The 15,894-nt window shown below is 37.1% G+C and overlaps 2 protein-coding genes across 5 annotated transcripts in view; both read right to left on the reverse strand.

Annotated features, from left to right (window-relative positions):
• Nucleotides 1-3,699: 3,699 nt before the first annotated feature.
• On the reverse strand, nucleotides 3,700-8,109 carry LOC124402578 (ubiquitin-conjugating enzyme E2 J2). 2 transcript variants are annotated; one of them, XM_046875699.1, is made up of 7 exons: nucleotides 7,943-8,109; nucleotides 6,548-6,678; nucleotides 6,262-6,302; nucleotides 5,505-5,607; nucleotides 5,058-5,196; nucleotides 4,885-4,965; nucleotides 3,700-4,710 (listed from the first exon to the last, which is right to left on the reverse strand). In XM_046875699.1, exons 2-7 carry the CDS (start codon nucleotides 6,676-6,678, stop codon nucleotides 4,423-4,425), a joined length of 783 nt encoding a protein of 260 aa, XP_046731655.1. In that variant the 5' UTR covers nucleotides 7,943-8,109; the 3' UTR covers nucleotides 3,700-4,422. The 2 variants fall into 2 exon arrangements, with proteins under 2 accessions (XP_046731655.1, XP_046731654.1); XM_046875698.1 differs by lacking the exon at nucleotides 7,943-8,109 and adding an exon at nucleotides 7,296-7,887.
• A 1,014-nt stretch (nucleotides 8,110-9,123) lies between these two features.
• Nucleotides 9,124-15,894, reverse strand: part of acap3b (ArfGAP with coiled-coil, ankyrin repeat and PH domains 3b) — a 48,971-nt gene continuing 42,200 nt past the window's right edge. Inside the window, exons 17-26 of one of the 3 annotated variants that reach the window (XM_046875169.1) lie at nucleotides 15,797-15,891; nucleotides 15,491-15,702; nucleotides 15,222-15,317; nucleotides 15,011-15,103; nucleotides 14,138-14,358; nucleotides 13,840-13,949; nucleotides 12,731-12,841; nucleotides 12,579-12,640; nucleotides 10,463-10,509; nucleotides 9,124-9,628 (exon numbers count right to left, since the gene is read on the reverse strand). In XM_046875169.1, coding sequence (XP_046731125.1) covers nucleotides 9,560-9,628; nucleotides 10,463-10,509; nucleotides 12,579-12,640; nucleotides 12,731-12,841; nucleotides 13,840-13,949; nucleotides 14,138-14,358; nucleotides 15,011-15,103; nucleotides 15,222-15,317; nucleotides 15,491-15,702; nucleotides 15,797-15,891 — 1,116 coding nt within the window. In that variant the 3' untranslated portion in view covers nucleotides 9,124-9,559. The other 2 variants (XM_046875168.1, XM_046875170.1) reach the window with 2 other exon arrangements.

The following is a 15,894-nucleotide window of genomic DNA, read 5'->3' on the forward strand; positions in this document are numbered from 1 at the left end:
TAATAACAAAGCTAAATTACCAAGTAAAGTAAAAAAAAAAAAAAAAAAAAAAAAAAAAGTTTAAAATCCAGGGTTGTGGTGTAGAAGACTTTAGAAGACAGAAATGTTAAAGACAAAGACAATATTATTCAGCAGAAATAAATAATAAATTATTATTATCAACAGGGTTTTTCCATCCACAGAATGGTCAGTTCCACTCAGTGTTTTATATTGTTTTTCACACCATTCTGCAAAACTCTACAGACTGCTGTTTGTTTGTGAAATTTCCCAGAGATCAACAGTTCCTGAAATATTCAAGCAAGCACATCATGAACCAAAATCTATACTCTGATCAGTCATAGATCTCACAGTTTTCCTCCATTCTGATGTTGGATGTGAACATTTAATTAGGATATTTACCTTCTCTGTATGAGATATTTGATATATACAGTACAATCTTTAGTCATGCTGAAAGACAATATATATATATATATATATATACAATGCATTTTCATTATATTGATTACATTAAGTAATCAATTAAATTGGAATAAATGAACAAAATTAATTGAATAATTGAAATAAAATAATTTAATTAAATAGTTTATATATGTTAGACCCCACCTGGGTCATACAGATGTGTGTGTGTGTGTGTGTGTGTGTGTGTGTGTGTGTGTGTGTGTTTCATTTAATGTTTAATTTTCTACAAATATGTTCTACCTAACTGTTCTACTTGTTTCAGCATACAAATACGTTCATTCCTTCCATCCTTCATCCTTAATATGTGAAATTTAAAGGATTTTCTCCTTTTGTGCTATGGATTCTTTAGCGTTTTCATGCATGCCCAAAACAAACCTTTTTTCTGGTTAGGAGCGAGTAGCCACAGTGACACTGCGCTAACTTTAGTTTTTTTTCTTTCTAGCCCTGGCATTGTTGTGTATGTTTTCAAGTTTAATAATTATATATATTTTTTTAAATCCACTCAAAGTGCGAGGCAGAGACTAAACAAACTTGCGGACCGTTACTTAATGCGTTCCTGAGGGGGAACTCAGATTTTAACTATGTTCCGCACGTAAAAAGGGTTGCATTCTGTACATGCGTGCACCGAACCGAAAGTCCTGTACTGAAAAAAATCCGGTACGAATACATGTATTGTTACACACAAGTTTTTTATTGTGTATTGTTCGATGCATTAAAATATTTAATTACAATTAATCACATGATTGTCATGAGTTAGCTCGTGATTATACACAAGGTATTTAAATTTTTATTTATCTTTTATAAATGTACCTTAAATTAATACTTTCAAGTTTTTAATACTTTAATCAACATGGGTAGGAACAACAAGACATGTTTCAAAGGTTTTTTTTAAACATGTTCATGTCTATTATTCATATGAAAAAAGAACATAGAAATACCAGGTTCCCATAACTTCTCTTTCTTTGCACTGGGCACTTTACTCACACAACCTGTTTACACATGCTACGGCAGCACGTAAAAATACTCTTTAAATTTTTTTTAATTATGGTGTTTTAAATTGCATAAATAATCAGGTCACCAAGCAGAACTTTTGCTATGTTTCCACACACACGGTTTTAATTGGCGCATCAGTAAAACAAAAGTGTAGTGATTAAAAATTATATATGCTATCTTCTTGAAAGATGTTTCACTGGATTTTGGAGCTTGTGGACATTTGTGATTATCAGCAAAGAGAGGTTTAGTCTAATCAGGTCCTGATGTGGTTTAGATCCTGATGTTTCTGATGAACTAGAAAGTTTATCCCATAAGTGTTCAGTAGGGTTCAAATCAGAGCTCTATAGCAGGCTACGCAAAATCTTTCTCTCCAAACAATGTAAACTATTTCTTCATAGAGCTCACTTTGTGAACAGAGGCATTGCTATGCTGGAACAGGTCTGGGTTTAAAAGTTCAAGGGAACGCAACATTTTTATTATACCATATCCAAGACATCATAAACAATTGTGTGCCTCCAGCTTTGTGATAACAGTTTGGAGAAGAGCCACACATGGCAGGAAAGGTCAGGTGTCCCAATACTTTTGTTCATAAAGTGTGTGTGTGTGTGTGTATATATATATATATATATATATATATATATATATATATATATATATATATATATATATATATATAAACTTATAATTATCGTGTTATCCATTAATGTAGTTTATGTTTTAAAATATTGCTTATGGTGTATCTTATGCATGAACAAATTAAAATGTGACCATTTAAAACGACTACATTGTAAATATCGATACAATAAAAATGTGTAAAATAGCTAATACTTTTCGTTAATTGATGTCTGATGAAGCACCGTGGTCCTGGAGAAATGTTTTTTTTGTTTCACTGTGTACATGATTGAAATGACTAAAGACCACGGACACCTACTTAAATAAACTTCATCCACTTACATAACCAGATCTGAAACCACGGTGATGTGTCCACCTGTTTCCAGCGAGCGCAACTGTAGAACTGTTTCTTCTGAAAGAAACAAAAAAACACTGAAAACATTGAAATTTATGTCATTTTCTTTTTGTTTGGTTTTCTTTGGAACTTAATGTTAATTTGACGTGATTATGTAATACCTCTTGTTCTTTTGGCATTTAAAAAAAACAAAAAAATAAACTGTATAACTAATGAGTCGCAGCGTTGACTAACATACATCAGCTTTTAATTACACGAATTTATTTCCCACATCAGTGAATAGCACACGACCGACTTTATTAGTGAAGGTATTGGTAAATCTCCACATTTCCATTTCCACATTACTCATTGCCTTACCTTCACAAGTAACTCAATCAACAAAGTAGCTGAAACTCCTACTGTTGGTTATGCAAGGCCAGTTTTTTTTAATCTCCCTGCTATTCGTCTATTAAGAAAGAGACGGATATGCTGATGTCTAAAACAGTTGGATTTCTCCTGCCGATCTGCAATTACACATCAAAAAAATCAAGCATTTTTCTGTTTTAGTTTTCCTTTGATTTTATTTCCCCTGCATCCACAAAGAAACGAGGATATTACTTGGTTTTCCATAGTTTGGTTCTGAAGTGTTGAAAAAAAATAAAAATAAAATAACAGCCCTTTTTCAGATTATTTTTCTTAAATGAATACTGAATGACCAGAAGGCACATGGACCGTTCTAAAAGTCAGCATTGTCATTTCTAAAATAAAAAAAAATAAAAAAAATTATGTAAGTGACAATTATATCAATCACCCAGAATAAACACCCCCCCAGATTTGATCTCTTTTTGTAATTTTATAGCCTTCGTCACCAACAAATGTACATTTCATCAGCAAAATATACCTGAATGCAAATCAGATTTATTATTTACTTTAACTTCTGGAGAAAAAACTAAACAAAAAAAAAGGTTTACAACATTTCTGTACATTGTTCAGCTGCTACAAGTAACATTATTAAGCCCAGATGTCTGTAATATTAACATTGTGCGTGTGTGGTTCTTGTCCACTGTTCCATGTATGTTCTGTTTTGGAGACAAATTCACATATACTTCAATATTTTCTTTACCCTGTTCTTAAAAACAGAGCGAGAATTTAATAAAATGACTACATTGCTCTGAAGTGAAAGCAAACAAACAATTTTACACTGGACTACCGATATTGTATCCAACGTTAAAAAGGTAATCTGTAACCTTGTTTAAGGGAACGTCAACCCTTCTTCATAAAAAACAAAAACAAAACAGACATTCTTGAAACAGCATTGAAAAGAGTTTAATGCTGAATAAATGATGGGACATAATTTAATCTAATCATGACAGCACTCTTTTATTAAACCACTTTTACAAAGTGCAAAGGGAGAAAAGCCACCACGTGACTCCTGCCTGACACAACATTATGAGTAAACGATTAAACACGTGTAAGCAAATATCTGAGTTGAAGTCATTTATTCATAGTGTTCGCTACCTCCCGCATTTATCGTTCTATAGCATTAAATATAGGGGAGGTTCCAACTAGCCGGAATAGCAAATGATACTTGAAAAACATGGAGGAATAAATTGTGTGCCTTGCTGTAACATTTTGCCTTCGATCAAATCATAGACAATAATAGTTTTGGTGTTTATAGGAATAACTGTCATTTCAGTAATGAATAATGGTGAAAACCATGAACACACAAAATAAAAGAACCGTGGAAAGAGATGAATTGCTGGTTGAATTACACAGACGAGAAACTTCTCGAAGAGCAAATGAACGTGGTGTACACAAAAATCACTTAATCGGAATTGGTCTGTGGTTTTCCACCCTTATTGTATTCCCCCTGATTGGTCAGTGTTCATGTAATGATGTTCCACAGATTCTTACAAGGGTTGATCAGGGTTGTCATCTCACTGTCTTTTTAAAGGAACGGGGATTACTTTGGTGACTTGATACCCACAAAAAGTGTTTTCAGCCCAGTCCAGTAGGGTCCTGTTTCATTCCTGGGTTATGCTTCGAAGCACATACTTTACCGTGTAAGCAAAGGCAGCAAAGCCCACTATTACAAACAGGTTTGCAAGCGCTCCGCCAAGGAGTCCGTGATTGCGGTTAGCCTGCTGGAGAGCGAGGTGCTGAGGAGCTGCCGCTTCTCCTAAAGGGACGTGGCCGTTCATCTCAGGGAGCCCGAAGTGACCTTGCTCTCCATCTGGCACTACATCTGGAAGTGGTAGGGGTTGCGACCTTGAACTGAGCTCTTCCTGAGCCTTTTGCTTCTGCTTGATCTCCTGCAAAGAAATTAGATGACCTGGTAGAACAGTTGCATAATACACCAAGAAAGAAATAGACAAATATTTTTATTTTTATATATATATATATATATATATATATATATATATATATATATATATATATATATATATATATATAAATAAAAACAGGATTTCAGTTTTAAGATTCACCTCAACAACTTCTGGAAACAGTTCACAAAAGATTCTGTCCTTCAAGTTAAAAGCCAAGCTCTGTGCAGACAGCTGTCGTTTCTGATGATATAAAAGAGTATTTCACAATATATTCAAGCAGCTTGAATTACCACATGTATACCTTTAACACAAGAAAAAAAAAATACACTCACGGTGTAATCAGACGTCTCAATGCTTCCCAGTGTGGGGCCTTTTTCCACCATGAAACTGAGTAACCCGGTGAGGATGGTGGAGACGGACCATGCGGGGTTCCACGTGTCTGGATGGAAATCAGTGATAGAGAGGCATAACCTAGAGAAGCAAAAAAATACTACCAGTCACCTGAAGCTCACACTGACCCACGCCATCCATTAATCCATCCATTAATCCAAAACCATTCATTTTACAGCAATTCGTATACCTCAAAAATGTCAACAAGTGATTTATCATCAGTAAAATAACTAATGCTTCCGTTACAAAAACAAGATTTACTAACTTTTTTTTTATCTCTAAAATAGAAATAAAAAAGGTGCATATTTGTTCTATTTTAATGACTTAACAACATCAGACAGGAGCAATCAAATATTTGTTGATCCCAGTTACGTTGTAAAACACATTACCTTGTGTTGCACTTAAATCTCCCATTCGGCGTGATCATATAAATACTAGGTGGCTTGAAGGGGAATTCTCGTGGGAATACTAATTTTCCATGATAGTATCCACCTTAAGACAACATGATATAAAGCTCAAATTTGGATTTCTGTTAACATGATTAAATATAAAAATATGGCATATAAAATACAAGTTATACAATAAAAATGTTAGCTTAATATATTAATAATAATACATGATCTATATGAAAGATTTTTTTCCTATTGAAAGAATAAGCTCAGTGAAGGTTCAGTGAATTGAATTGTGTGTTGCTTAATAAAAACAATTCCAAATAAAATACACAAAGCTGTGTACAAACTTATATTGCACCTTTATACAGTGCCCTCCATTAATACTGGCATCCTTGGGAAATATGAGCAAAGAAACCTATTATGGTTTAACTTTACAAAATCCTTAAATATCTCATGGATATCAAACGACTGCAAACATAACAGTTATTTAACATTTTATGTATAAGGCTTGTTAAATGTGTGCCAAAATAATTAGCACACCTATGAGTTCATAATTAGGACGCAGCCCAAAATATTAACTAACAGGGTGCCAATAATTGTTTGCAATTGGTTGATGTACATGATAGTGTAATTTCTTTTAAATTTCTAAACAAATAAATCAAAGGGTTAAACAATAAAGACATTTTCACAAGGCTTCTTTGCTTATATTTCCCTAATGGTGCCCTTTCAAGTATACTGTATGTAACCTAAATACCTTCATAAGGAGTTTTCTCTGGTCCTCGAACAACATAGTGCCTAAAGCATGGGGGAAAAAACAACAGAATGTGAGTAAACAAATTAGAATAGAATTTGTTTTATATATATATATATATATATATATATATATATATATATATATATATATATATATATAAAATATGTTTTATTATTGTTTGCATTCGAGTTCAAATTTAAGATTAAGCCACAATCATTGTGTCTGTCATCATTGCAAGATGTAGTCACAGTGCCTCGGGTGAAGAGGGGGAAATAAAATGTCGTACCATTCTAATATATTTGAGGGAAGTGGTTCAGCACAGATGTAAGGCACGGGGTCTTTCTTTATTCTGAGGTAATCCTGTTTTAGGCGCTGTGTTGCTGTTGTTGGTGCTCTCTTATTCCCGTTGCTGTTCATCTGAAAATAAAACGTGCAGCCAATCGTAGATTAAACCTTCAGAGAAAAACATTACACAGTTCACTAGTAATAGTAGAGACATATTGTCCTTCCTGTCCTTAGATCTGAATTATTATACTCTTGGTGTGTTAATGGCTGCTGGACAATGTGGCGCGATCACTGACAGGTCGCTCATTGAAAAGGTGCTTCATGATATAGTACCTGCTTGCTGGTAAATAGTGTGGCAAATCTAAAATAGAGGCAAGTCCACCGACATTCACTAACCAATCAGGAATAAATACATTATTATTTATATAGTTCTTTTACAATTCAGGACTGGTTCAGTCTCCGTATAGTACATTTACGAGATTTTGCAATCTTTACTCGCAAAGCCACACTTTACAGCTACGATGAGCAGGAAAGCATCTCACACAAGGTGAATCAAGTTTCTGTCTTGTCTTTTTCTACTCATGTTTTGATTACAGTAGTGTTTTGTATACTTTTAGAACTTTGTTAATATAACATTAATTCTTATTAGAGACAACGTCTGAACCAGGAACTAAGACACACCAAATACATGAATGAATCACCTATTATATTTATTTAATTACTGTATTATTTTGATGAAAGACTCTCACCATTACATCGCAGGGTCAGATCTGGTGTTTAGGAATGACAATTAACTTGAAGAATAGCATTAAATAAATAAATAAAACACTTTCAGTAAGTAACCAGCAGTGTGGAGATAATCCAGGTCACCGACTGGGCGCGCACGCGCGCACACACACACACACACACACACACAGCCCAGTTTATTCACATTTTCCAAAGATGGGAGAAATTAATCCCAACCCGACTAAAGCTAATAAGGTGATTCATGGACTAGAAAGTCTTTGCCATAACGCGTGACCTGTAAATGAAACAGATATGCAATGACTTATCCGGAAGTCATAATCCTGTTAATGAAATCCTGGGTTTGGGCTTAATAGGAGTCCTGCCCTACTCTCACACTCATTTCCGCTTTAACCAGTTTCACTACTTTCATTTTTCGGAAATAAAACGTCATTCAAACAATATAACACATTAACCGATCTTAATTTTCGAGCTAGTTCTTCTGTTTTATGACCTAACGACACTGGAGGAGTTAGCATCCGTGCTATGTGTTAAAGGGCTCTCGGGTACAGTTAGCAGTATATGCTAACACCCGTCGGTATCTGTCAAAGCGTCTCTTTTGCTAGAACACGATTCACATTGTGAAAGAATTTATTTCCTAATTCAGACATACCTCTTAAAACCGTCGCGAAGGGCGTTTTTTTCTGCTCTGACACACAATTCGCCCGGCGTCTATTTGCTAAAACCGTAAACGAGGAAAGAAGAAAGCACTTGGCTAATAATGTTGGCCAACTCGGTATTTACATCACGGCTGTCAATCGCTTTACGTCTCCCACCCGTATGCCGACAAACCCCGCCTCCTTACCCCTGCGCGTACACAAAGCAGTGCGCCGATTGTACGATTTTTGCTGTCGGTTTCACAAAACAGCCAATCACGACTCAGGATCCCGGCGTCGTCGGAAAATGGATAGCCTCCAGAGAGCGGGAGGGATTTACCACGTGACACGTCTAGGGGCTGGCGTCTACGCGCATGCGCGGTCACGTGGTTTAAATGGAAGGCGTGAATGATTGGGAAAAAAGTTTCTGTAAGTTTCTGTGAAGGTTCATGGGTTCATAATGTTGATTATATAAATATTTGGGATATTTAAGGTTTTAATTTATATTAGTATTTCACCCGGTACTACATAACACATTATTACAAAGAAAAACTTGAATGAGTTACATGTATAAATGTGGAAAAGTAATGCCAATTGGGGGGAAAACACCTTGATTGGGTATAAAAAAAAAAGTGAAATATGAAATTGTGCTGGAAATACTAATTGGAATTGGAAAAAAAAAACAAGAGCATATGCTAATTGTCGCAAATGCAAATGTAAATAATTGGAGTTTGGTTAAAAACAGGTTACGTGAGTGGAATTTCTGTGAAAGATCTCTCAGGGTACACATGGGTTTCCTCCAGGATTTCTGGTTTCTGTTTTATTAACAAGTGATATGTGTTTTATGTCCTCGTGATTCGTCAAAATCACAAGGGGTGTATGTTCTTTCACTAAATCCAGAGCTATTTTAGGACTGCAACGGCTTCTCTGTGGATCGTTCCTGATTGTTGCTGTACTTACATGTACTTTCTGCTCCTGTCTTTATTACAGCGTACATATTCCTTGACCTTTTTATATTTATTTTACTAGATACCAAAAAAATCGGTGTCTGGAAGAAATGCATTCATCTTGCAGATAAGCATTTAGTCATTATACTCTATATAGACATGTAGTATCAAGCACAGTTGTATATAGGGACAAATACAAATTGTGGTGGGTTAAATATTTCACACATAAATAATATTACATGACAAATGAATGTTCCATAATATGCTTGCATGCATGTTCTAATATGTGCACAAATGCAGGTCTTTATTTAAACATAACTTAAGTCATATGTTTCATTGCAAATTCTTATAATTTCACACAAACCATTTAGGAAATAAGAAAAAAACAACATACAATCCATAAAAAAGCCATTGAAATTTCTTATAACATTGAGAACTGATCACGTTCTTTCTTAGTAAAGAAAACAAAACAATATTGGAATTTGAATTTTTCTGACTGGAACACCATCTGTGTGCAAAGCAACCTGAAGGACAACCTGAAAGACAATCTCAATGTTTCTACACCATGTAAAGGCTCATTAAAAGATTTGGTTTTGGTACACATCTCTTAGGCTTATTGGGGCAGTAACATTCATGATCATCTGAAAAATTACAATCAGCTCAGCTTGACTCGAGGACCAAATCTGCTCACATTTTCGGACTTGTGTTAAGCCACGTACGGAAACTCCCAAACGATCTCATCGACCGTGGTGATATCTAAAACAGGACACAGAGTTAGTAAGCAGACCTATTCATTCTGTTGCATGCATTCATATCAAGTTTCTCTCTTGTATGCACTTTTATACAATAGCAACTTTAAAATTCATTTTCTATAACAGTTGCAAGGCAAATCCTTGATGTTGTTGTTTCTATAGTAACAGCCCACTCATAGGGACCAGTGCACCACATGGAACGCATGTCTGACTTGGGGAAAAATTATGATTTCAACCATGGAAAAGTCTTCAAGACAAAACAATTTACACTATGCAGTGTAACATGCCAAGATGCATTTTAAGTCTTGTTCACTTCAAAAGAAGAAAAAACTGAGATGTTGGAGATGGAGCAACTTTTTATGACAGGAACTAACGTGTCTCATGGATATGTTGTTTTTAAAAAAAGAAAGTATTGCTGGTGTTCTGTTATTGGAAAATAATCAACTTCTTAATCTCAATGGGGTATTATTGTCCTTCAACAGTACAACCCTTGTTCTTTGTACAAGGATGCACGACACCATTATAATATTTACCCATAGCTGAAGCAAAAATTATGGTGACATATCCACCAATCAGGAATCATTGAGGTAATATTCTTTGTTAAAAGTGCTATACAGTTCAAATAAATCACATCAGTATATCAGGCCTTTTTTCCCTGTAAAAATATACAGACAAAATATGTACCAGGTATCCCAAACAGCTACTGGGGTAAATTTCTTGTTTGTCTTTGTATCTTTCAGAGAACTAGAGGAGAAACTCTTAAACCCTACACCAATTAGACAAATTTCGGTAACACTAGTCCAGACCGGACCAGAACAGCCCAGGTAACATCACTCACTTTTTCCTTGTGCTTTACCCGCTGAGGGCTCAGAGGTATACTGGCATCTATAAGAAGAACAAAGTCCACATAAGATAAAGAACAATTGAAGATAGCTTGCTATATACATGTGTGCTTCAAACTGCAGGATCATCATAGAACATGAAGATAATTTTGAAGGATGTAAAGAGCGAAAGAAGGAAGCGAACCTTTAACCCACTTAGTAACAATAAACATAAACATAAATACTTATGGTTGTAAATACTAGACTTTTCTGTTCTTATGATTTATACTGAGTGAATGGATGCAACCAAAATGCCACCCCTTTACCCTCAGCATCTCAATTACACTAATGCACAGAGAGCATTATCGAGCATTAACCCACAGAGCAGCTTAACACAGAAAACATCCCTTCTCCATCACACACACACACACACCCACACACAGAGTCTGTACGTCTCTCTGTAGCACTTGAGTTCATCAAAAATCTCTGTACATGGTCACTTATTATATTATATTATATTATATATGTATTAAAATGTATTTGTGACTAAATTGTTATAACTTGTCAGTACAAATTCAATTGCCATCTCAATTCAAAATTTCTTACAAAATATTAATCTCCTACAGAGAGATGCACTGAAATCAGGAATAAAGACCAAGTGCAGAACAGAGCAAGGAGTCAAAAAGCATCATATTTTTATTTATTCAGCTTTTTTTCCCTTTTTTTTTCAGTGTTTTTTTTAAGGATTTCAGTTGCGTAAAATAATATCTCCAGATACAGGACTGTAAAACAGATTGTACAGACTGATGCGAAGGGGAACGACAAAAATTAGTCCACAGTAGAATGCAGAGCGCAAGCAGGGAAAAAGAATGTGTATTTACACCACAGTTATTCAGAGGAGATTGTACATGTTCACCTTAAAGACACTTGCCAAAGACAGAACATGTTCACCAGTTATTCTTTTTTTTTTTTACTTAAAAGAAAGTGCATTTCTTTTCCTCTTAAACAGGAAATCAGTCTCAGTTTGCCTTCTGCTGTTAAAAATGTCTCAAGCGTGATCAATTGGTCTATAGATGTGTGACAGCTGTCCATCATGACTTAACATTATATTTCAACTTCAAACTGCATCATGTCAAGGGCTGAGAGGTTTGAACTGTTCATGCTGACGTACGCGAACACCTCATTCAACTGTGTTTTAAACTGATCGGTGTCAGACGTCATCAAAAACGCATGCATTTCTAGACAAACGAGCATGGCCAGCGTTAGAACTCATGCAGCGTGAGCATGTTTATGCATGCAGAAACAAATTATTTAGCAATTCTTGGAAAAGAAATCACATAATGCAAGTTTGAGGACTTGTACAAATATACAAAACATACTATTACTGTAGCTTCTATAAATAAATTAGCTTAATTAGGATTATTCTAAAACATTATTTGAAGACGCCTGTAGTTGTAGGATGCAAGGAATGCAAATAAAAACCATTCAGGATTCTGAGTGTGAGAGCTAGTTTCAAAACTGAACTACATTAAGCTTGGAACTGAAATTGTGTTAAAAAAAAGTACATGGGTACAGATTTTCCGCATTCCAGTTTTCATTGCACTCGTCCTCTAGACGGGACGTCATAAATAAAAAAAACACACTAAACAACACAAAAAAGCCCAAAACATACAAATACTAAAAATACTGTCTTGGAAAAGTGCACACAGTCGTATTTGTACATGACGGCAAAAATAATACCACAGAAAGTCTTTGTTCTGATTCGACACATCAGCTACCTGCGACTGATCGGCAGTAAGCCAGGACATTCGTTGTAGTGTTGAATGTTCCCCAGCCATTCTCGTGATAAAATATCTCTAATGTAGGAATGGGATAATTTTTCCTATCTTTTGGATTTAGACAATACATATCATAAAGATCTAAAACACATCATATAGCAGTACAGAAGTGTCAGGAATGTGACCGACGATGCGTTCTTTAACGAGACTTATTTATACAATTTTGCTACTGCCCGACGGTTAACCCTAGCCCTGCTCAGGAGCTCCCCCTAGCACTCGTCTATGGTAAGGCAGATAAACTCCTGAATGCACTTCTTGTACTGCTGCTCAGTAGGACTGCTGCCGGGGTATTGACCTGGCTGTCCAAGGGGGCCGTCCGCCTCGCGCATTTCCTCGTTCATCCGAGCCAACCGCAACCTGATATAAAGACAATGTCAAACGGTTAAGAGCATTACCAGAGCTATGATGACTCTTTATTGTTTTACAATGTCTAAAATTGATGCTCACAGAGTCACAATGTCCGCATTAGCTGCCTGCACAGCGATGCTCAAAGGGTCCTGACCGTCTTCATCCACCTCCGTCTGAGACGCTCCTCGCTTCAGGAAGAGACACACTTGCCTGCAAACAGGAAAACGCATAGAAGAACTCATTACCCAATCCATACCTACTACTTTTACCCTGGAGTACTTTTTAGAGAGAGTAGAATTTGAACACAGCATTGTGGGATTTCAAATGAGTGGTTAGGAGGTGTTAATGAATTGTATATAAGGAGCAGTTTTGACAGCAGTTCCAGCTTCAATTCAAATCATAGTTTTGTGGATGGGGACTGTTGGTAGACAGCCATTTTCAGGTCTCTCCAGAGATGTTCAGTAAGGTTTAAGTCATGGCTCTAGCTGTGCCACTCTAGGACATTCAAAGAGTTGTCTCTAAGCCACATCTGTGTTGTCTTGGCTGTGTGCTTAGGGCTTTTGTCATGTTAAAAAATGAATATTCCACCCAGTCTGATGTCCTGAAGACTTGGGAACAAGTTTCTATTGAGGATATCTCTGTACTTTGACCCATTCTGCTTTCTGTACTACTGAACAACACCCCCCACATCATGATGCTGCCACCACTAAGCTTCTCTGTTGGGATCTTGTTCCTCATAGAGAGTCTGAGAGTCCTTCAGGTGCTTTTTTACGCATTCACGTGTGTTTGCACTGAGTAGAGGCTTCCGTCAAGCCACACTGCTATAACCCCAAGATCGGTGGAGGGCTACAGTGATGGCTGTCCTTTTTAAATAACCTTCCCCAGATCTGAGCTTTGTAACAATCCTGTCTCTGACCACTGTAGGCAGTTTCTTTGTCTTATGGTTTGTCAAATGTGAAGCCTTTTATTTATAGAGGTGTGTGCCTTTCCAAATCATGTCTGTTCAGTTTAATTTACTGTACTGTACTGCACTGTATATATTATAAATATATTTAAAAAATATACAAATATAATTCAAATCTTGTACAGTTCATATCTTTTCAATACAAACAAAAAAAATTATTTTCCTTCAATCCGTGCATAAAAAATAATACAATTGCATCAGAAACATCTGAATGTCTACAGTATAAAGCCATAACGTGGCCCACCCTGTGTGACCCAAAGATGTGGCATGGTGAAGCGGGCCCCGTCCTCTTGCGTCTTTCTGATTTACATCAGCTCCGTTCTGCAACAGGAACTCACAGGCTACTAAAGAACCCTGAGGAGAGAGAGAGAGAGAGAGAGAGAGAGAGAGAGAGAGAGAGAGAGAGAGAGAGAGAGAGAGAGAGAGAGAGAGAGAGACAGAAAGACATTGTGTTTGGAATATAATCATCTGCTGGGTTTAACAGCAATGACTCAACAAGGCCTACAAAGCAGCAGTGAAAGTGACAGTCCGGGTTGACTCACCCCCACGACAGCCTGTATTAAAGGGCTTTTGCTCTCGTCCTCTTCATTAATAGAGTTGACGTCTGCCCCGTGTGCTAACGCCTCGGCCATGACAGGCAGGTTCCGGGCTTGTGAGGCTTTGTAGAGCAGCGCGCTGGGGTGAAGCTCCCGCACGTCCTCCAAGTCTGATGTCTCTGGCTCAACCTCCACCTCCCCACTGGATTCCTCTGAGTCTTTACACTCTACAGGAGGACATTGCACTTTTTGGGTTCTTGGTTTAATTTGAAATCCCACAGACAGTGGCAATGTTCTACATTTCTCTTGGCCTTCCATAATCTTGTAAAGGTTTAACTTTATTATTATTGGACTGAAATTGGATTAAAAATTAAGGCACATCATATAAAAACATTTTATATTTGAACATACATTTGGGAAATAAATCATCACAACATGTCTGTAGAATACCAGATTAGTTTTTGCTTTGCTCTTATAAAAAGGTCCACTTTTCTGGGAAGGCTTTCCACTAGTTTCTGAAGCATGGGTGTGGGGATTTGTACTCATTTTGCCACGACAGTATTAGTGAGGTCAGGCAATGATGTTGGGTTAGGATGCCTGGTGCAAACTTGGCGCTTAAAGTCACTTAAAAGTGTTTAAAGGGCTTGAGTTCAGCTTTTATGCGACACCTAAGTTCTTCCACTGCGAAATGGACAAACTCATGGAACTCAGATTGTCATGCTGGAAAACTTTGAGTTCTTGTGAAGAGAAAGCCTATACAATCTGTGTTTCCATCTTTGTGGCAACAGTTTAGGGAAGACCCACATATGGATTTGATGGTCAAATAGGCCATATAGTGTGCATGCTGCAGTGTTCTTAACCTTTTTCCTGAGTACTCACCCTCTTCTGTGACACTGTCCACCACCGAGCCGAACACCAGGATATCAGAGCTGCCGTCTGTGCTGCCACCGAGGCCGCTGTCACTGCTGAGACCTGCGGGGCCAAAGAGGGCCAAGCCACGGACACGTTATTCACTCCACCGCCTCCTCAACCACATACCACACACTAAACCTCAAATCCTAGAGATTTTAAAAACGGTGTGATGACTTACTGCGGGGCCCGGAGCCGGTGTCGAAGTAGGAGAAAAGTGAGTCCAGTTCATCGGGACAGAAAAGTGATTCTCTGCGAAATTTGGCTGCTGCAGCAGCTGAGGATAAAGACAAAGCAGGAAATAAGCACCAGTTAAATGCCTTGTCATGAATATACAGTACATGACAGTCTTTGTCATGACATAGTTGTATAAGCTATAATATGGTGCTACATTCAACCTTCAACATGAATTAAACACAACAATCAACCAGGTACAGTTTGTTTAAGTACCTGCAGATAAGTTAGCTGGTGACACACCTCCACCGTCATGCCTGTATTTGTGTCGTGCTTTCGGTGCGATGGCGCTGTTGTTCCTCCTGCATTTTTTTACATGCCAGTGATGAGACTTCCTGCCACCTTCGACCAGCGCCTCTAACCCGCACATTTTCTTTAGAAACTTCCTTTCCACATACTTCGCTTTGATCCAGGCTTCTTTCTCTTGCCTGAGAGAAAGGGGAGAAGAAAAAAACTTTTTTTAATAAGGACCCTTCATCACAAATAGGTGATCTTTCTCACGATGTGTATGCGCTAACTAACCTTGAGCTGTTGGGTCCAGGTTTTTTCAGACCTCTTTCTTCACAGGCTCCCTCATAGACGTGATTAATTACCGTGTTACCGAGCTCACACATTAACTA

Source organism: Silurus meridionalis, chromosome 19 (genome assembly GCF_014805685.1).
Source record: "Silurus meridionalis isolate SWU-2019-XX chromosome 19, ASM1480568v1, whole genome shotgun sequence".
NCBI classification, from domain to species: domain Eukaryota; kingdom Metazoa; phylum Chordata; class Actinopteri; order Siluriformes; family Siluridae; genus Silurus; species Silurus meridionalis.